The sequence below is a fragment of the Pelodiscus sinensis genome, chromosome 12, assembly GCF_049634645.1.
Source record: "Pelodiscus sinensis isolate JC-2024 chromosome 12, ASM4963464v1, whole genome shotgun sequence".
In the NCBI taxonomy this organism is placed as follows: Eukaryota; Metazoa; Chordata; order Testudines; family Trionychidae; genus Pelodiscus; species Pelodiscus sinensis.
In genome coordinates, this window is record NC_134722.1 from 5,084,230 (window position 1) to 5,105,896 (window position 21,667).

At 47.2% G+C, this 21,667-nt stretch overlaps 2 protein-coding genes across 2 annotated transcripts in view; both read left to right on the forward strand.

Moving 5' to 3' along the window:
• KLHDC4 (kelch domain containing 4) overlaps positions 1–21,667 on the forward strand; it is a 316,137-nt gene that overhangs the window by 122,974 nt on the left and 171,496 nt on the right. The gene's annotated exons all lie outside the window — the stretch shown is intronic.
• Positions 8,070–21,667, forward strand: part of SLC7A5 (solute carrier family 7 member 5) — a 61,291-nt gene continuing 47,693 nt past the window's right edge. The window contains exon 1 of the mRNA XM_025182424.2: positions 8,070–8,915. Within this exon, the coding sequence (XP_025038209.2) occupies positions 8,333–8,915 (583 nt within the window). The 5' untranslated portion in view covers positions 8,070–8,332. The remainder of the gene's footprint in view (positions 8,916–21,667) is intronic.

Consider the following 21,667-nt stretch of genomic DNA (forward strand, 5'->3'; position numbering starts at 1 on the left):
ACGTCTACACTGCTGCGCTGTTTTAGGATACTGGAGGTATCCCAAAATAGCTACTCAATGTCTTTTGAGCATGCCCATTATTTTGAAATATAACGGGCTCGCTATTCTGACGTCTCTGTAAACATTTTGGAATAGCGATTTATTTCTAAATAGGTGCTGTGTAGACAGTGCCAAATTTTGAAAAAAGCTATTTTGAAATTAACTCAAAATAAGCTATGCAATTTGCGTAGCTCAAATTGCATAGTTTATTTTGAGCTCTGGGTGCAGTGTAGAAGCACCTTAATGAGAGAACGAAGCTTTCAAGCTCAAACAGAGGTGGTCTGGCAAATGTACTCACAGTATCACAGCTAAATACAAGGTGAAACACTGTTTAGCACAGGTAGTTAATGCATATGTCAGGGGACCATTTCTCCAACCATAGAGAAAAAAAATCAGGGAGGGAGGTAAGTTTATCTGCCATAAATCCAATATCCCTATTCAGTCTGTGATTTTTAGGGTCTAGCAAAGTTATGAATTTAAACTCCCAGGCTTGTTTTTTGATGGTGTTGTGCAAGATTCCTTTGAGGAGGAGGACGGAGAAGTCAGGTATAGAGTGTTTGCCTTAGAAAAAGTGTTCGCCCACAGGTATGTAGTATTCTTGTCTTTGATCGCTTTCCTATGTGAGTTCCTTCAAGAGCGTAGTGCTTGTCTGGTTCATTTCACCCACAGAATTGCTGTAGGATGAGGTGCCCTACATGTGATTGACATGTGTAAGAACTATGGGTCTTGAAAAATGTGTAGTGTGGGTTGCTGTCCCCCTGGCCGTGGAGATATATCTTAAGGTTTCACACCTGCTGTTCTGGCAGGGCCTGGTGGTGCTTTGAGGTGTTGTGCCCTGGTCTGTGGGAAACTTGTTTTTGACGACATACATGGCAAGGTTAGGGGGTTGGGTAAAGTCCAGAAGAGGGTGTTCAGGAAAGATTTTTCAGATTGGGGACCCCATTGAGTACGTTTTGTAATTGTTTTGATATAGCCCAGGTGAGCTCCTATGTGGGTTGGTAGGTGACACCTAGGGGTGTGCGGTCGGAGGGGATGTTATTTCTGTATTGGAGCAACTTCTCCCCGGATATTCAGGTGGCTCATTCCATGATGGGATCTACTTCTCTGGTGGCGCATCCTTGTTTGGTGGTGGTTTTAACACGTATATCCTGGATTTCCGTCTCGGTGCGTAGTCTGTGGTATCTGAGTGCCCGAGTGTCTGGTTTTTGGTGTGTTGGTGGCGGCCACTAGATTGGTGAAAGTACGTATGGCAATATGTGAGTTTCTTTTTCAGTATTGAAGCTGATCAGGGTATCTGGATATCGATGCAGGTGTGGGGGTGTTCTAGAAAGAATTGGCTGGTGGGTGTGGAAGTTGTGAAGGAAATCTGAGGAAATTTAGGTCATCTGTCCCAAGGATGACAGTATCATCAATGTATCTTGGGTATATTATATTGGTTTTATGGTGCGTTTGTCCAGATGCAGTTTTGGGTCATTTTCATATGGTATAAAGATATCAAATTAAATTTTAACCTATCATTGGGTTAAAAGAAAAACTGATTGTTTAATATGAATAGCTAATTGTATTAATAGGATAGATGTAACAAATTTCAGTCCTACTGTGACATACTTTAACACCTTTAAAATTCAGTTGTCATTATGGATATCGTGGATTCCCATTTGAATTAATTTTGTTAAACATACGTCTGTTGATGTGAGAGCAGGAAATTAAGAGGCTGGTTAAATGTTCCCACCTAAATGGATTAGACACAATAGACTAGTATAACCAAGATGTTTTCTGGAGAACTGGCTTATTTGATTATAGTAGGCTACCTTACTTTTATGATCAAGGCAGTCTTCTTGATAGAAGGAAACCTGTGTGTTCATAACCAAAAGCCAATTTACTTGTGATACAGGTTATTATTTGCCTTTCTTACGGGGGCCCTTTTGATGTGACAAACTCACTCTGTCTGAGTATTAACATATGGAGAATTGATTGGATAATCAAATCCTCATCAAAGATTCTGCAGAATAACTTGGAGACCTGAATAGAGCTAATAAGTTAGCAGTCAGAAGTAATACAAATACTTAGTACTTACCTCATGGTTTGTAACTTCAAAGCATAGTATGAACTAACTCCCAATACCACTCCTATGCAGTATGTGTTCTCCCCATTATACAGGTGAAAAAACTGAGCTACAGTGAATTAAGGCTCTATCCAGGAAAGTATTCAAGCATGCACTTAACTTGAAGCGTATGAGTAGTTGCAATGCAATCAGTGAAATTACTTGCATGCTTAAAGTTTGACATGTACCTGCTGAACTGGGGCCCAGTGGAAGGAATTGATGTCCGAGCTGTGCGCTCCTGGTTCTCTCCTGGGAAAGATCTAGTGGGAGAAGCTGATGGCCTGTCTGAATCAATGAGCAATATTTTGTGCAGTGAGAATAAGGCACTTGGGTAGCTCTGAATCCGAGGCAAAAGGCACCATTTTAAAGTGAGCCACAGTGACTGTTGGAAAAGTTTTATTATGTCTTGGGTGACCCCTAACTTAAAGAAAGGGAAGCTGGTACCCTGCACTTGCAGTGGCAAAATTAAACCTAAAATCCAAAAAGGGACATTTTAACATTGGTACAAGAGGAAGCCATTAATTGATTTCAAGAGGATGTACAGAGTATCTGCTTTTAGGTTTCCAATTCTGCAGTGTTCTTTAAAGCAGACTGATTCACAATAGGCCAGTATCAATGGAGGACATGCTGATGAAGCATAAATTTGACACTGCATTTTAATTAAGCAAATGTGGGTTTTTTTCAAGCTATAGCAAATGTAAGTGTTCCAATTAAGTATATCAGTGGCCAGTTTTGGTAAGTAGACTAAATTCTTTGTGTAATGTACTATAAGCCCTTTGAAATGGCCTTTAGCATCACTCTACAGCATTCCACCAGGGTTTGATGAAGGAGTATGCCTAGTTGACAAAGTGGAGAAGTGCTGTGGTACCTATGCTGCTCCTAGCACGGTCCCTTGTGCACCAAAGAGGATCATGATTGTCTAGAACTGGAATAAACGGAGCACATTTTGGATGAAGGAGCCTCTGCCCCTCCCCCCCGGAAGCATAAGAAAGCTTTGAATAATGGGCTAAAGGACAACCATTGGCATTGATGCAAGTGAATTAGACATGAAACTTAAAGGAAAGTTCTGCTCCTTCATGCAAGTGGATTAACTCCACAAGATAAGAATATACAGTTTAAACCAATGGTAAAATAAACCCAGTGGCAAGTGGTCTTGTTTACGTCGCAGTGTAACTAAATTTGTACACCTCTACCAAAGACAGTGTGCCATCTGACTTACTGACTACAGTCATTCTGCATTCTATCAGCTAGTTTCTGGTGACGTGTGTTATGTCTAGTGTAACTACTGCAGCAGTTCGGTTCAGACACAAACTCTTGAGTTTTGCCATTCTGTAAATACTGTGCCCAGAGAAAAAAGCTGGCATACCAGCTCTTGATGTGTTTTAATTTTAAACATGGATCTTGTTTTCATTTTAAGCTTGGATTTGTAAACCACCACTTATACATGATTAAGGGGTTGAAAAATGCCTAATCCAGTTAATGATGGGTATTCACAATAAACCCATTATCATCTGTAATGCTTCCAGGGGATATCCAGTGTTGGGAGGCACCCTAGCACCATCTGCCCTTAGTGTGAAGAAGTCTCAGCTGGGCTTGCCAGGGGTCACCTCCTCAAATCCACTCACCACAGGCAACACAAATGATCTTCTCTATGCCTCGGAGACCTTCCTGTCCCTCTGCAGGTTAGCAACTGGTGCATCCCAAACCTGGAGAGCCTGCACACATGTCTCTGAAGTGTTCCAGCCCTTGTTCCATTGCCCCTTCTAAAGATCTGCTTCCAAAGAAACAGTACACCCCTGCTTCCCCGTGCCACCTGAGATAACTGCTCTGCTTAGCACACGACGTGTTTACACTGAAATCAAGAATAGGTTTATTTTAACAAAATGGAGAAATCAAAGTAATAGCCGGTGACAGTATTGGAAACAAAAAGATTACATTCAAAATCTAACACACATTATAGAGCCTAGACCTAATTAACAAGATACGCTCATGTCCTGTATCAGAGGGGTAGCCGTGTTAGTCTGAATCTGCAAAAGCGGCGAGGAGTCATGTGGCACCTGAAGTGTTGGAGCATAAGCTTTCGTGGGCAAAGACCCACTTCGTCAGATGCATGTTTTTATAAGACAACCATACGGTTAGCTTATCTCGTCAGGGAAGGAAACACAGTGTCTCTTGATGTCTTAGATATAGGCCTGAAGAGCTCATTGTCCTTATTCATAAACAGGATAATTCCTTGCTGATTGTTTCTTCCTTGTGCTCTTTCTGATTTTTTTTTTTAATCTCTCAGTTTTAGCATCAGGGTCAGTATGCAAATAGGCGTGCGTTGTGAGGCGGACAACATGGGTATGATCAGACAGGAAGATAAAAATCTGTTTCACTTGCCTGAAAGGAACATGTGCAGCATTGCTACATAACATCTTAAATATTATCTGTACAACACTCTGCTTTAACCTATGCCAGAGGTTGGCAATAAAAAGGCAACAGTTCACCATAGTTTGTCCCTGGTGGGCCCCACCACTATATTTACCTGCACCTCCACAGGTTCTGGAAATCGCAGCTCTCATTGGTTGCAGATCGCTATTCCTGGGCATTGGGAGCAACCGGAAACAGCGTGGAACAGGACACTGCTTGGCACAGCTCCCGTTAGCCAGCAACGGTGATCGGCAGCCAATGGGAGCAGTGATCGCTGGTATCTGCGGAGATGAGGTAAATACAGTGGTAGGGGCCCTCCAGGGACTAACCCTGGCAGACTAGATCCAGCCCGTGGGCCCGTATTTGTCCACCCCGACCTATGCCTTCTACCAGTTGGTAGGTTCCAAGGTCATATAGCTTGTCTAAACTTACACAAGAAATACTCTGCATTCAAAACCTTATGTTCAAAAAAGAAACGGATCGATTTTTCCCAATACCTACACAAGTTGGCTAATTTTAAATGCGCTTGAAAGAGCTACAGTTCATTTAAAGTAGTTCAGATCAATTCAGGCTTTGTTAGAAACAAACATTTTACAGACTTAATGTTACCTGTAATATGAATATCTCCACTCAGTTGTTCAGAACAGTCCATTTAAAAAAAAAATGTTTCTCTACTGTTTGCAATCCAATTTTGTAGCATCCTACATCTGTATGAGTACTGTACTAGAAAGTAAAAATGTTTCTGTTATGATTACAGTGATGCATACAGAAATAGTGAGTTTAATTTCACTGTTAAAGATGAAGTGTAAAGTAAACAACACAAATAGTGAAAAGTGGTTTTGATTTTCAAGTTTTGTTTATTTACGGAAATGTTGGCCCAGATTTCTTTAACATTTACTCCCATTTCAAAAGTAGCTGTGTCAAGTGCCTCATTTTTTGAGTACCCAGCTTGAAGGAATCTGATTTTCAGAAAGTGCTGAGCATCTTTTCTCTGTAAATTGGGCCCACGTAAAGTATTGCAGATTGCTCATCCAAAAATAGAGGTGACCAAAAATCAAGTTACCTTTGAAAAATGATGGGTGTATATAAATTAAATTATTCTAGAAGTCTGAATGGTGCATTGGTAATGAAAGCCCCGCAAATCCACGGATATTCGCTTTTTATCTTTGGGTATCCTCATCTGTGGACGTGGGTATGGATATCCACTGATCATTTTAGAGGACACAGATATGGATACAAATTTTGTATATAAAATCCTGCAAATTTGTGGATATCCGCTTTATATCCATGCGGGTATCCCCATCCGCAGATGTGGATATCTGTAGCTCATATTTTCGGATACAGATGCGGATACAAAATTTTGTATCCACACGGGTCTCTAATGGTAATATCTAATTTTTTCTAAACGTATATAATGAGAGAGGTGGATAAATGCTTATATAAACAATTTAAACTTTTAAAAACAGTCACATTTCCAAGACCACTAGATGGCACATTCTGACAATACAGTACAATATTTTGTTTCTTGTTCCCAGGAGAGGGAAATGCTGGTAGAAAACAACTGGGGAAAGAAACCGTACTACAATTTGAGGGTGAGATCTTGCAGACGTGTATGGATGAGTAATCTGAGACATGGGAGTTGTCCCAATAACAGAGCTACTCACCTGTGCAAGTGTTAGGAGAGTTTGATGTTAAAAGTTGGAAATTTTAAAAACAAGACTTAAGCTCTCTTCTGGAGAAGTTGTTTATGTGCAATGGACACTCATGAGCAAAGGGATCACCAATGGTGAGGGTACTGGCAGACCAAAGTTCAATGCACTTCTCTGCCACAGACTCCTTGGGCAAGTCGCTTATCTTCTCTGGATACATCTACACAGCCTGCTTGGTAGATTGCTTTTTATATTGAGGCTGGATTTTGGGTTTTCTTTCTGTTTCACAGCCTGAGTTCCAAACCCAAGTGACAACTTCCAAGAGCTGCTCTTGTTAGAGTGCTAGCTACAAGCTCCACAACTTCAAGTCTAGGGCAGTGCCCCTGCCTCAGGGATGTGGTAAGGACAAATCGGGTAAAGGCTGTGAGTTGCTCACATGCAATAGTAGGCCGGGTCCAGAGTGGGCCTAGTGAGTAAAGTTAGTTATATGCTTAAAGAGCAGTGGATTAATGCTTGGGAAACCATTTAGAAGTACTGCCTTAAACTAGTAGGGAAGGGGGGATTGGTGTTCTAGTCCCTGACTTTACCCCTGGACAAAGACGGATACTTTTAAAATCAGTTGGGTGGGAGAACCAGGCGTCCCTTGTGTTTCAGAGGGGAGGAGGGGTTTATTTTCTGGTTCTCAATGCTATTCCTGCTCCAAGTTGTTACTGTTCACATGCCTGGTGCTCACATCCACACAGGGCTGTAAGGCAGTGGGTGCACCCAAAAGCCATCAGGGCGCTATTTAAAAAGCTGGCAGGGACCCGGGTTGCAATAGGACAGTGTCTGTAAGGAACTGCAGGTTACTTTCCCCGTTGCAGCCCCATGAATACATTAAGGCTGCGTCTAGACTGGCAAGTTTTTCCGCAAAAGCTGTCTCCACGGGCCACTTGAGTTTGCACAAAAGCACTGACGTTCTACTCTCCGAAATCAGTGCTTCTTGCGCAAATGCTTTAACGTTCCCATTCGGGCAAAAGCCCTTTTCCAGAAATGTTTTTGCGCAAAAGGGCCAGTGTAGACAGCTAAAAACTGTTTTGCGCAAAAAAGCCCCTTTGGCGAAAATGGCGATCAGGGCTTTCTTGCGCAAAACCATGTCTAGATTGGCACGGACGCTTTTCCACAAAAAGTGCCAATCTAGATGCTCTTTTCCGCAAATGCTTTTAACGGAAAATCATGCCAATCTCGATGTAGCCTAGGCTACAGTCTAGACCGGCCAGTTTTTCCGGAAAATCAGCCGCTTTTCCCGAAAAACTTGCCAGCTGTCTACACTGGCGGCTTGAATTTCCACAAAAGCACTGACTTCCTACTGTAAGAAATCAGTGCTTCTTGCGGAAATACTATGCTGCTCCCGTTCGGGTAAAAATCCCTTTTGTGCAAAAGGGCCAGTGTAGACAGCTGTGATTTGTTTCCTGCAAAAAAGCCCTCGCTCGCGAAAATGGCCATCGGGGCTTTTTTGCGCAAAAGCGCGTCTAGATTCGCCACGGCCGCTTTTCCGTAAAAAAGTGCTTTTGCGGGAAAGCTTTCTTGCAAGCCTAGATGCTCTTTTCCGAAAATGCTTTTAACGGGCATTTGTGGAAAATCATGCCAGTCTAGACATAGCCTAGATGTGTGTATGGTGGGAGGGGGGTGCAGCCTAAGATGGTTTCCTGGGGGGCGGGCAGTAACCATCAGCGCCTTAAGAACGGAGGCTCCCGGGCACTGAGTCTGCCCCTCTCGCGCCGGGCAAAGGGCAGCCGCGCCTTCCAGCGCCTGGTCCTGTCTACACGGCTCCTTTGTGCGCTGCTCCGGCGGGAGAGCGCGGGGGACTGCGGCGCGGCGCTGCGGCTCAACCTCCCCTCCCGGCGGCAGGGCAGGGGCGCAGCCACCCGCCCCCCATCCTCCCGCTTGCAGCGCTGCGCCGGCCCGGGCGAACACGTGCGCGCCCGGCCCTGTGTGCGAGCCCGGCCCTTCTCCCCGCCCCCGGCCCTTCCTTCCGCCGGCTCTTAAGGGCAGCAGCAGCCGGGAGAGCAGCGCGCTCCCCCCGGGACTCCGGCTCCAGCATCCTCCGGTCGCGGGGGCCCCCGGCCGCCCCTAGCGCGGCCCGGCCATGTCCGGCAGCGGCGGGCTGAAGAAGCGGAGCTCGGCTGGCTCGGCGCAGGAGGAGGAGCGGCAGGTGATGGAGAAGATGCTGGAGCCGGCGGGGCCCGGCGGCGGGGCGCAGGAGAACGGCTGCGCCGGGGCGCGGAGCCCGCCGGCCGGCGAGCTGGGCAGCCCGGACAGCGTGGCGCTGAAGCGCTCCATCACCCTGGTCAACGGCGTGGCCATCATCATCGGCACCATCATCGGCTCCGGCATCTTCGTCACCCCCACCGGCGTGCTCAAGGAGGCCGGCTCCCCGGGGCTCTCGCTGGTGGTGTGGGCCGTCTGCGGGCTCTTCTCCATCGTGGGCGCCCTGTGCTACGCCGAGCTGGGCACCACCATCACCAAGTCCGGCGGCGACTACGCCTACATGCTGGAGGTGTACGGCTCCCTGCCCGCCTTCCTCAAGCTCTGGATAGAGCTGCTCATCATCCGCCCCTCCTCCCAGTACATCGTGGCCCTGGTCTTCGCCACCTACCTGCTCAAGCCCCTCTTCCCCAGCTGCCCGGTGCCCGACCAAAGCGCCAAGCTGGTGGCCTGCCTCTGTGTCCGTGAGTATCTCTGGCCACAAATGCCCCCTCTCCAGCTGCCCACGGTTGGCTCGCTGCCCTCCGTGTGGTGTTGCCCCGTCTGTCTCGCTCGCTGGCGGCTGCCCCTCACTCTGTTACTCGCCTCCCGGGGCTCCCTGCTGGACCCACGTGCTCCCAGCTCTCACCTGCGCTGTCTTCTCCTTCCGCACCCTGGCCACCGCTCTGCCTTGCCTGCTTTGCTGGGGGAGACCAACCCCCGGTCAGGTTTGAGCCAGGCCCTCGTCAGGATGCTGACAGGAAAAAGTAACGGCTGGGGGTTGTAACTGCCACCCGGCAGGTTCCTGAACAACCCCCCCCCCCCTTTCTGAAATGATCTCCAGAAATGGCCTCCCAGCGCCGCATGTGACAGGTGCAGGTCTGTGCCTAGGGGCGAGAGGCCTGGGCTTAGCATCCAAGGGTTGGGGAGGAAAACATCCATTGGTGGGGGCGAGGCACTCGGGTGCCCTGTGTGATGGAGCGCTACAATCACTGCGGTCGTCTGTGTGAGGAGAGGTGTCAGTTGGGGGGGCCGGTGCTGAAAGTGGTTTTGCTGCGTGCAAACTCTTTTTAGCACCGTTTCTGAAAGTGTGGTTAAGCTGCTCCCTGGCTTCCAGGAAGCAGCCTTCAGGTGCATCCAGCACTGTCACAAGGTGCTTTTTCTTTTGCTAAGTAAGGCACAGTGGGGTGAGAGCGGTGTCCCACACTGCCCTGCTAAATCTCGGGGCGCTGCCATCCAGATCACCAGCCAGAAACTTGCCCTTCTGCTGAAATCAAGACGGTTTCCTTCCCCCTCACTGTCTTGAAGTCCAGTGGTTCCAAAATGGAAAGTTTACCCCAGCTTCCATACCCCTAAACATAGGGCCATTTTCCTTCTTGGTTCCAGTGCCATTTGAGCCGAGTTGGACCCAGTAGTCCGCTTCTAGATCCTTGTTAAATCAAAATATTTCTCTTGCTATTCATTTTGGAGTAGGGTTTAATTTGTGTGTGGGTTTTTTTTGCATGTGATTGTCTTCGGGTTTAGTACTTGTATCGAGCTCTTACAGCGTGCCTTTCATCCCTACTTCTCAAAGCACTTTGCAAAGGAGGGTGGGTGATTGACTGTATAATTGTATTGCCTATGTGTATTTTTTAAGGTTATGGAAGGATTCTAGTTACTTGGAATATCTAAATGGGCCATATTTATACTAGACTTCTGCACCATTTGATGATGGCTGTTCATTGACAGGTGCTGCATTTGGGCACGTGGGTCTCTGGGTTAATTCACGCACAAACTGCCGTATTGCTTCACCAGCACCCTGAAAAACTGGCTTGGCTGGAAATGGCAAGCTAGGTAGATTGTGCAAACAGATTATCTGTACCAGGTTTAAAATTTCTCAGCTGGTGGCTAAATGGTTAAGTGTGTCAAGATTAGCATAAACCGTGGCCACGCACCCATCTGTCTATTTTGTGATAAACTAGATTGAAGTATGTGTGTTGTGGGTGATTTAGGTAGATGTAGCACCTCATGGAGAATGAGAAGCCTCAGTTAGATGAGAATTCTGTTGATTTCCTCAAACCTGTATCAAGCATCTTTTGCACTGGTGGCCTTGGTGCCAGCATGCAATATGTTTTATTGCTGCAAATGATACCACTGAGAGGGTCTGTATATGTAATGTTCAAATTATTTGCTTGCCACAAAATGTCTAGATTTAGAGTAACATAAATACAGATTTCTTAATTACAGTAAAACCTGTGTTATCTGGCACGCTCGGGGATTAGGGTGTTCCGGTTATCTAAAAATTCCGGCTATCTGAGGGTCCCATCAACCTAGGAAAAACCAATGGACAATAATAGTAAAACTCAAGTTTTTAATATTGGTAGTTTTGTAGTGTGAGGCAGTTGGTCTCACATTTCTATCTTGAATTAAAGATGATTAGTACTACTTCAGTAAAAAATTGTTAAGCCAATCATGGTCGACCAAGCTAGGCCTGTGTGCCTGAAGATGTGACAGTATTGTGGATGGGAGCCATGCCGGATAACAAAGTTTTCTGATTAACCAAGTGCTGGATAACAAAGGTTTTACTGTACTTCTGCTGAAACAGTGCAGGGCTGAGTCTGAGAGTTGAGTGCTGAATGTATCCTGGGTTTTTTGGGGAGGGCAGTTATAATGCTTTTGGGTTTTTTAGTCTATTTTTAACAACTTTTTATTTTTATGTAGATGTTCCAAAAACTAAGGTCTTTCGGGCCTTTCTCTTTGTATATGCTGTAATAAGTAATCTCTTGGTAATATTCCATAGCAGGGATGTAAAAGGTTAACCAGTTACCTGGTAAGATTAGCCTTACCTGCAGGCTTACCTGTTAACTGGAGGGTCAGGCCTGGGAACAGCCCCCCTCTCATGGCCGACAGCCTGGCAGAACGCTGCTCACAATTGGCCCAGTGGGAGCAGACCTCGCTTGCAGCAGACCCAGCTGGGCAGGAGGAACCCCCCCCATCCACAGCAGGCTGGCTGGCAGGACCCCAGTTGTGCGGATCTGTGCCTGGGGCAGACCCCAATGCGGGACCGAAGCTTCTTTGCACCAGCCGACCACAGTTAAACAATTAAAATTATATCCTTTAACTGGTTAACTTTGTAATGGGTATTTACATCCCTATTCCATAGTGTGCCAAGCAGTGCCATGTTGAAACGCACCAGGAATCTTTAATGCACGCTGCATGGCCAATTAATGGGCAGCATGTTGGCATACTTTAGGTCAGCGATGGGCAACGGGCTGACAGAACCAGAGCCGAGCTTTGATTGGCTGCAGAGGGAGCGCATGGCTCTCACTGTCAGTGTTGTGTGCAATCAGCATGTGCCTTGCGCTACGTGTGTGTCACATTTGTAATACCGGTAGGGGAAAAAAATGGAAACCAGCGGAATCTGGCAACCCTGAGCGTGGGTAGCGGTAAGCAAAATGTCTCATGGGCCGCACACACAACCCTGATGGGCTTCCGATGGCTCATGGACCACAGGTTACCCACCACTGCTCTGGATTTCTGGATCCCAAGCCCAGAAAGGGACCACAGTGGCTATTTTGACTGACCTCGCTGTATAGTACAAGACCTAGAACTTCCCCCAAATTAAAGCTTTAGAAATCAGCCCCCCATCATTCAACATTACAGCTCTTTGTAGAAGAGCCCTTAAGTGCTACTCGCCATGACCAGCGTTTTACTGGAGTCTGAGTAAATACTGATTTGATTTGATGTTTTTTAAATGGGGGGATGTTTATTGTTTAAAACCTAAAATCTGAGGTTTGGTGGCAATACTGCTTAACATTTCTCCTCTTCAAAGCTCTGTATATGAATTAGACCTCCCAGCAGCCTGTGAGCTAAGGTGATTATCCCCATTTTACAGATGGGGAAATGGATGCCGGGAGTGAAGTGACTTGCCCAAGGCTGCAACCTGTGTCCAGTAGCAGAGCAGGAATGATAACCTAGGCTCTCCTGACTCCCAGTTCTCTAGCCTCGTGGTTCTCTACCTTTCCAGTCTATCGTACCTCTTTCAGGAGTCTGGTTTGTCTTACACACCCCAAGTTTCACTCCACTTAAAAGCCATTTGCTTACCAAATCAGACATGAAAATACAAAAGTGCCATAGCACAAAAATTGCTGGCTTTCTCATTTTTACCAGATACATCAATTGTAACAGAATAGAAATATCAAACTTACATTTCAGGGTATAGTATCGAGAGTTATTGTCTGTATGAAATTTTCATGGGTAGTGACATTGCTAGTGCTTTTTATGGAGCCTGTTGTACAAGTAGGCAGATAGCCGGATGAGTTGATGTACTCCCTGGGAGACCTCTGCATTAAGGATGTTACAGTGCGGTTAGTTGACTAGTTGATAGGCACTTCTGCATTCCTCCTTTGAAATGTACAAGAGCCCCTGCTGGGGCTCTTGTACATTTCAAAGGAGGAATGCAGATCAGGGTGCACAGCTCAGGGCCAGCAGGAAGTCCCGTTGACTCCAGGCTGCATGCGGCGTGTCTGCTTTGAAATGCACAAGGGCCCCATGATATGCACAAGGGCTGCATGCTGCTAGGAGCCCAGGGTCAGCTGGGGACTTCCCAGCTGACCCCGGGTTCTGGGGAAATGCTGCAGGGAGCCCGGGGTCAGTTGGGAAGTCCCCAGCTGACCCCGGGCTCCACTGCAGCTGCCCCTTTGAAATGCACGAAGGCGTCACTATTGCCACCGGGAATTCAAAGTAGCTACTTTGGATGCAGACGAGCATTTTGCAAAGACAGATATCACTCCCGTGCCTGTTCAAAAGTCTGAGGGGTCGCCTTGTTAGTCTGTAACTTAGAAAGCAACGAGTAGTCCTGTGTCACCTTAGAGACTAACAAAACACATAGATGGCATCGTGAGCTTTCGTGGGCAAAGCCCACTTCTTCAGATGAGCTTGAGCATCTGAAGAAGTGGAGTAACCCAAGAAAGCTCATGATGATAATATATATATATATATATATTCTTGTTAGTCTCTAGTTAGTGCCACAGGACTACTCGTATGCTTGTCTGATTTGTGTCAATGTGTCCCTGAATGCAGCAGGAGAAATTTTGCATAGATTTTGAAATGCAGCCAGGTGAAACTGGGATAAAAGAGAAGCTAGTAGAAGACAACAGACAATAAACAGACACACCTCAGGATTTCATGAAATTTTACCCAAACTGAATACTTTCCTCTTTTTAAACTCCCTTTTTTAGAAGCACCTGTTTTATTTCCATATCTACAAAACCACCTTTGCCTCCAAGGTTAGGGTACTTCACATGCAGTCTCTGATTTCTCTTTTGCAGCAGAAATCCCTGGGAAGGTGGCTGCGCTGTGGCAACAAGCTACACATTTAGGGTCATGGGCTTTATGAAAAATCCCTCACAGCTTTTAGCTTGGATCATGCTACTTGGACTGCCTTGCATGAGCTCGGTATGATAGCTGGTAACAGTCTACTCCATTATGCTCACTCTCTCGGCTGTGTTTGACATTTTCACCATGGGACTCCTGGAATGTCGGAAATCCCCCTGCTGAAGTCGCTGAGCGGGATTATGGTCGGTTTCTCTGGAGAAGTCCTTCCCATTCGTGAGAGTTTAGAAATCCAGAATCCCAAAGCACACTAGAGTGACAACACCGAGCATTTACACGCAGTACAGTTCAATGGGGTGTTTTTGTGGAAACCAAGGTTGTCTCTCCCCTAGAAAGTTGAAAGTGTAGCAGTGACAGCGCTTAAACATGGCACTGTGGCCATAGCAGGAGTTCTGGGAGAGATCTCCCTCCACGTTCTCGGTAAGTTACATCCACAAGGTTTACACAGGTGCTTTACAGCACCTTAACTCGCTGTGCTTGCAGGAAGGGAAGTGTGTTTCTGAGCCAGAAAGTTGCAGCGCAATAAAGTGCCAGTATAGACTTATCCCACGATAGAAATGGCAACGAGTGCAAGGTGTGTTACATGGGTCATCCCTTCTTTCCCTTTTTGATAGCTACTCCCTCTGGTCTCAGCTTTATTGCTACCAGTAGCTAATATTACTCTGTTCAATTAAATAGGGTTTATAAATGCAATCTAAGTCGTGTAACCTTAGCTGCGTAGCCATGGTTCCAGTGACATCCCTAAGAACCTTATCAAGCAAATGCACAATTAAGGGAACAACTCAATCACTTCATCCAAAGCTCATCAAAGCTCCAAGCCATCGTTGCAGGGACAGGTTAATTCTGAATATCAGTGGTGTAAAATAAACCCACCCAAGACGGATCAGTGGAATACTTATTCTGTGCCCGTCCACTGAGTGCAAATACAACACGAGTTTGCCATCCAGCAGTCGGCTAGTTAGCCAGCTGCTTACCGAGACGTTAAGGACATATCACACTTCCATGGTTGTTCCACAGCAAGTCTAGTTTTCAGTTGAAATGGGGTCATTGAAAATTCACCTTCTCATAGATTTGGGTCACGACTCAGCTTACACTTATGGTAAACAGGAATTTAAATCTTTTGGAGAACCAGGGTTTTTAGTAGAATGCTCATTCCTAAACCCAGCAGCTAGTAACGTTCACACTTCTTGTCTACTCCACAAGCCAACCCATGCACTGCAGCTCTGCAAGGTCTGCTGCATATTGTTCAACAATTGGAGCTCTCCTGCCACATAATTAAACCAGCCCCAGCTTGGGGTTGGAAGCAGCCAGACAGGAGAGTTCTTGCCCGCTGAGAGTTCTTGCCCGTGACAGGCAGGTGGGGGAGGACTGCTTGAGCCAGGCGGGAAGGAACACCCTCCCCTCCCAGCCCATTTAATCAGTAAACTGGCCAAACTTAATGTTAAATTTAACGGGATTTTACATCCTACTCCAGAACAAGCGCCCAGATTCTTATCTTACTTCCCAAGACAGTCTCCTCTTTGGGATATTTATTAATCTCTCTAATATGTACAAGGAGCAAATTTCTCCCATCCTGAACTCTTGAAAAATCTCCTTTCCCCACAGAGCTGTCAGTACAAACATTTAACAAACTGGCTGATTAGCAAATCGCCCAGTGGCTGTCCCTTGTTATTTCCTCAGATCAAAATTATAAAAAGGATACCTTCTGCTTTATCTGTGGGGTTTGGCACCTTGCCAGCGATCTAAGCAATTCAAGAAATCAAAGGTGCAGAAACTAACAGGAGAGAAAAGTCTGTTACTAGAAGCATCGGGTGACATGGTAATATTTACAGGAAAGAACACACATGCAAAGATTTAACCAGAAGTATAAACAAAGTGGTACCCTAAGGGGAAAATAAAGCTTAAAGAAGCCACATATAAAAATGACGCAGATCTGTAGAATTATGAAGTCCTTTCCCATGGCATTTTGTACCAGACATACGAGACTGAACTCTGCTCCAGGAAAACTATTAGTTTTAATTATTGGGTAAGAAGAACTGTTAGAACAGTGGTCCCCAACCATCAGAGGTTGCCGGGCACCAGGGGGCGTGGCCGTTCGCCTGCCAGGCGCCCGGGGGCAGGGACACTTGCGGGGCCGAGGCCCCCCCCATAGCCGCGGGGCCGGGGCCCCCGCCAAGCGCCGCGCGCCCGGGGCTGGCTCTCTCCCCCCCGCCAAGCGCTGTGCGCCTGGGGCCAGCGCTCTCCCCCTCCCCCAAGCACCGCGCGCCCAGAGCGCGGGCGGTCAATCCACGGCACTCCCGGGGCCGGCGCTCACCGTGCGCCATGTGCCCGGGGCCGGCTCCGGCACCGCGCATGTGCCACGTGCCCGGGGCCAGGCCAGCCACGAGCACTTGGCGGGCACACACAAATGCGGGCGCCGTGTTGGGGACCACGGTGTTAGAATATATTCATATTAACCATCAGAGAAGCAAAGCAGTCCAAAGTAGTGGGTCTCGAGGAGGGGTAGGCAGATGCCTGGGGGCATGCAGAGTAAGGATAAAAGACTAGTCGACAAGCATTTGCTTATCGGATAATATTTTGACTAGTTGACTAGTCGGTATTCCCCCGCCCTCCCTTTTGCTGCCTTGATGATGAGGTAGTATGGAATTCCACAGCAAATACATAAGGAAACCTTGGAACTTAACTTCATTTACAGGTTTGGGACCCATCACAAAGGTATGAATAAAGACAGTACCTGGCTAGCACACTAGCTTTCACATGCTAATAACTTAAAAAAACCTGAACAATGGGTACTTAAGAACAATTTGCACCTTCTCTATCAGTTTCATGTAACATGAACACTCTAATTGACTCCCCCCACCTTTTTCCCTTCGTTCTCCCCCCCTCCACTCTTTATTTTGGAATTGGACCTTTAATACTCCAGTCATCTGAAGAATTGGGTTGTGCCCATGAAAGCTCATGATACCAGCTACATGTTTTGTTGGTCTCTAAGGTGCGGCTAGATTATTTGTTGTGTTTAACGTTTTTCCAGTTACAGACTAATTTGGCTCCCCGTCTGAAAATTTTGTTGTTGTGCCGCAACGATCAGTATTGGTGTTGTCTGTGCACTTGCTGTTTTTCCGAGCGCGGGATGCTCTGGATATTTGCTCCTTATTTTCACAGGATTACGAATTTCGTGGGGTGCTTAGAAATGCTCTGCAGATATTATCAGTCACCAGGGTCCGGGTGTTTGTGTAATACATTCTTGAGTAGTGAGCAAGCACTTGCAGCATGTGGGTTAGAAGCCAGCTGTCCGCGTTATTTTGTGCGTTGTTTTAGGATCCATTTTTTGTCAGCACTGTTGTGTAGTGTGTATTGAAATAAGAAGGTGCAACCTCTTTCTAATATCTGTATGACGGGGAAGGACGTGTTCAGGAGCTTCTTAACTGCTGCATCCTGGAACTGCAGCTCCAGAAGGAGGCAAAAAGTCCGGTAACCACAGTGTAACAGATGTATGAGTAGAGGAGGTTTGAAGTATAGCCTGTATGATCAAGCATGCCCATGCTGCTGCTATTTGTGGTATATAGTAGGGATGGGAGCGACTAGTTGCTTATTCGATAAGCAAGTGCTTATCAGCTAGTCGACATGCTGGTCGACAAGTCGCTTCCCCCTGCCTTGCTGCCTTGATCAGAAAGAGGCAGCAATGGGGTGAGGGGCGGGGTGCCGCGTGCAGCCTGGGGGCAGCTGGATGTCCCCTGCTGGCCCCGTTCACCCCACAGCGCTTTTGCCTTTGAAGTATAGCAAGAGCTGTAGGGCTGTGGCTACGCTTCAGAGGTGGAGGCGCCCTCATCAACTAATCGAGTAGTCGATGCAAATTCAATTTGCCAGTTAATCAAAATTTTACATCCTGCTGAGTTGATGGAGCATACTGAGGATTCTGTCTTAGGAGGCGGACCCATGTTGTCCACAAAGTATGAATTCGTGGGAAACCCTCAGGGGGAGGTGCCGTGGGATTAACTTTGGAAAGGGAAAAGTGATGCTCTAGTGAGTTCTAGTCACCACAGCATCACTTTGTTTTCATTGCAAGTGAACTGTTCGTGACGGCTCCTCTTGAGTTTGTGATGCCTGCCGTAAGGGATCCTCACCATCTACAGCCAACCAGCAGCTGGATTTCTGCCCAGCCAACCAAACCTAGACCGCGGTGGACAATAGTTTTTGAAGGGGCGGACCACTTCGCAAATTTCTGAAGTGGTCCTGAGCCGCCCTGAAAGGGTCGGGGCCTCGATCAGAAGGGGTGGGGCCAGAAAACTTCCCGTGCTCTTCCCCCCCACAGACCCTGATTGGCCTGGAGATGGGGGAGCATGTGACGTCTTCGCCCCCTGCTCTCCAGTGCCTGGAGAGAACCGCCAGCCTCCAGTATCTTCTCAGGTGACTCAGCACCAGCTCAGGTGGTTTGGCCTGCAGCTGAATCCATCCCAGCCTGCCTGCCAGCTTGATGCATTTGAGCCACAAAAGCTGGCTGGAGAGAACCTCATGGACGGCCTCTACAAACTGGAGGGAAGTCATGACGCCTCACCTCCTCACCGCAGTTTTTACCTAGAGCAGGTTTCAACACTGGCAGGAGTCCAGGCTCTCTGGAAACGGGTGATCCCAAGTGTGAACATTACTTAACGAGCAGATGGCCTCTTTCTGATGCTCTAGCAGCTATTCTTTCTCGGTTGGTCTGGTGACTGTTAGTCACATGCATCCTTCCTTCTCATCCTGCAATTCATATGTACCTACTCTTGCCTACCTCCCTCCCCCATTCGCTCTGCCACCACCAGGAGAACAGATGTCCAGGGATTTCTCCTGTTGGTAGAAACAGTCCTTGGTACTGCACCTTGATCTTTGGCAAACAGACTACACCGCACCTTTTCCTTTTCCTCCCTCGCTCATAAATAGCATACACAAGGGAATTATTTATCCTCTTTATATACAGGCAGTCCCCAGGTTACGTACAAGATAGGGACTGTAGGATTGTTCTTAAGTTGAATTTGTATGTAAGTCGGAACTGGTACATATTGTAGGGGAAACTCTAGACAAACATTTCTCCAGAGCTCAGTTTTAGTCTCCCACACCTCACTTCCCTCAATCCTTTATTCTCAAGCTGAGGTGTCTGCTGAGAAAAGCCGCTCCGCGTCTCCCTGGTCTGCTGGGGGGGGGGGGCGCTAGCTTTGCGTCTCCCTGGTCTGCTGGGGGGAAGCAGCTAGTGCGGGGTTGCCTCACCCCGTTTGTAAGTAGGGATCTGATGTAAGTCGGATCCATGTAACCCGGGGACTGCCTGTATAACCACATTGCCATTGGGTTTCTGATACTATGGGTAATGTTGTCTTTTTTTTTTTTTTTTTTAATTTAAAGAAAAGCTGTATTTCTGTTAAATACTTTGCCTCTTCCCCCTTCATCCTAAGTTTTGTGTCTAAACTAAAAATGTGAATCTTTCTGCTTTCAAGATCTGTTGCCTTTGCATTATGATGTCACGAATCTGATCCTGTGACTTGACAGCAAGCGCTGCACCCCAATGAGAGAGAAGCCTGTTTTAAACATCTGTATATTTAACAAGGAAGGAAAATGGTAAAGAGCAAGCAAGGGTCCATTTCCAGTACCAGTGGATCACCTCTGAACTGAAGTATCTGAATGTTGCTCTGTGCAGTGCACAAGTCTCTTGCTATTTTTCAGGAAACCCGTTTGAATCTCCAGGGATCCATTTTTGTGTAAACTCAAGACCGTTGGGACTCTGTGTCCATAGAAGCCATGTCCATGCCATATAGAGTGTAAAACAGAATCAATTCCCCTTATTCACAGTTAGTGGAGAGGACAAGAAAAATCACACTTTATAAAGCCCACTTCACAATTGCCTGTTGATAGAATCACCTTTGTTTTCCTTTGCTAAACAAGAATTTCTTGCTGGAGGTAGCGAAATGACCAACTGAAAGGATGGATCTTATAAAGACAGCACTTTCTTGACCACTAAACCTTTCCACAGAGCAGCAGAACGCTCGCCAAGAAACAAATCCAATTGAGGACTTATCTAGTGCCTATGTTTACTGGCCCTGGGTTTGATTTAGAGAGCAGGTTTACAAAAAAAGGTCTGTATAAAACCTCACCTCATGCTAGTTTTGCCCTAGCTTTTCTGGCTAGGTTTCCTTTGTGAATTTAATGTGCAAGTGTCTGAGTAGCAACACAAGCAGCAGTCAGCATTTTTACCAGGAAGCATGCTTTCTCTTTTCCTCTTGCCCTCTTTAACTAGTCACCTGTCCCTTCGCACCCCATACTGTGCAAAATTTAGCTTTGCTGAAGGCAGACCTTCTAATTTGTGATTTAAGCAAGAGTCTTTGTGTCTGACTGTGAAAGTGGGGTGTGTCTGCCTCTCCTTGTCTGTGTGAATTCTGGGCAAAGGTTCCGGTTCACCTGTCCTGGAGACTGAATTTATCTAATGCAGGATAAGAGGACAATCCTTGCTAACTCTCTTGCATAAGAATGGCTGTACTGGATTGGACTAATAGTTCTTCATGCCCAGAATCTTCTGACTGTTGCTGTACAGGGCTGTGATCAGTGTCCTCTAGTCCAATAGACTGTCCCATCTCCCATCTTGTTTCTTCAGCCCCAACTTCTGACAGCCAGAGGGTTAGGGACAACCAGACCGTGGGTTCATCCCTCCACACGTTGGCTAATACGCCTTCATGAGTTGATCGTTCGTGTGTGTGTGTGTGTGTGGTTGGTTTTTTTGTTTTTTTGTTTTTTTTTAAACTCATGGTATTTTTGGCCTTCACAACGTCCTCAGGCAGCAAGTTCCACAGGCTGACAGTGCATGGTGGGAAGAGCTGGCGGATCAGCCGAAGAGGCCCAAAAGCAGGCCTGGCCGCCGAGGAAATCGGATTCTCAAATGCTAGGAAAGGGTCCAGGAGCCCCAGAGCCTGTTTTAAACATCGTTGTTACATCGTTAGGCTCATCACTTGGTATCAGTACGTCTTCTGCTTTCCTGTCCTGAGCTACCTTGCAGTTCTCTGGCCTTTCTTTATTCATGGTCTTTCTTACTGTGATGGGGAATGCTAGGCCTGAAGAGATAGAAGATGGTATAGGGACCGGGTGCCTCCAACGTGCTCAGACTGGAGGAGAGCCTTAAAAGGAGCTTGGAAGCCCAGGCAAAGTGTAGTGGACGGGCTGCAGGAGAGAGGATCCTTCTCCAGGAAAAGGGAGCACAGAGTAGGCAAGTCCAAGGCACCCACTGCTCCCTTTGAGAACTCCTGGGTCCGACAGTGGGCAGATGTCCCTGCTGTGCCTCCTTAGGGCCTAGACCCAGATGTGGGTAGAAAGCTGAAGATTCCGAGCTTAAGGTCAGGAACCGGTACCTTTACCACCCTGACAGAGGTAACAGTTTGTATCGACTACACGATTAGTTGGTAGGAGGCCGCCCTGCAGAGCCACAGTGGGGGTAGCTCCCGGAGCCAGCTGGAGCTGGGACTGAGCAGTGCTGGCTTGCACCGGCTCTGGGAGCCGCCCGCTCTGCAGCTCCGCATTTTAAATGTGGTAAGAGCCACCGGGTTCTTCCTACATTTAAAACACAGAGCTGCAGCATCTCGGACCAGCGTGAGCCCAGACTGCTCGGACCTGGCTTGTGCCAAGTCCAGCAGGCCCTGTTTGCGATGGCCAGGGCTGCCTGCAATCAGCGGCTGCTGCTGAAGCAACCTTCCCTTTTCCCCTCTGCTGCCACCTGATAGAGGCAGCAGGTGAAGGGGCAGGCAGCCCCATGGAGATGGTGCTGGGCGGAACCAGCTTTTAATCTGGCTCCCCCTAGCACCGGCTCCTGTTTCCGGGGGGAAGCGGGTAGTCGAGTGCTCCATACTCG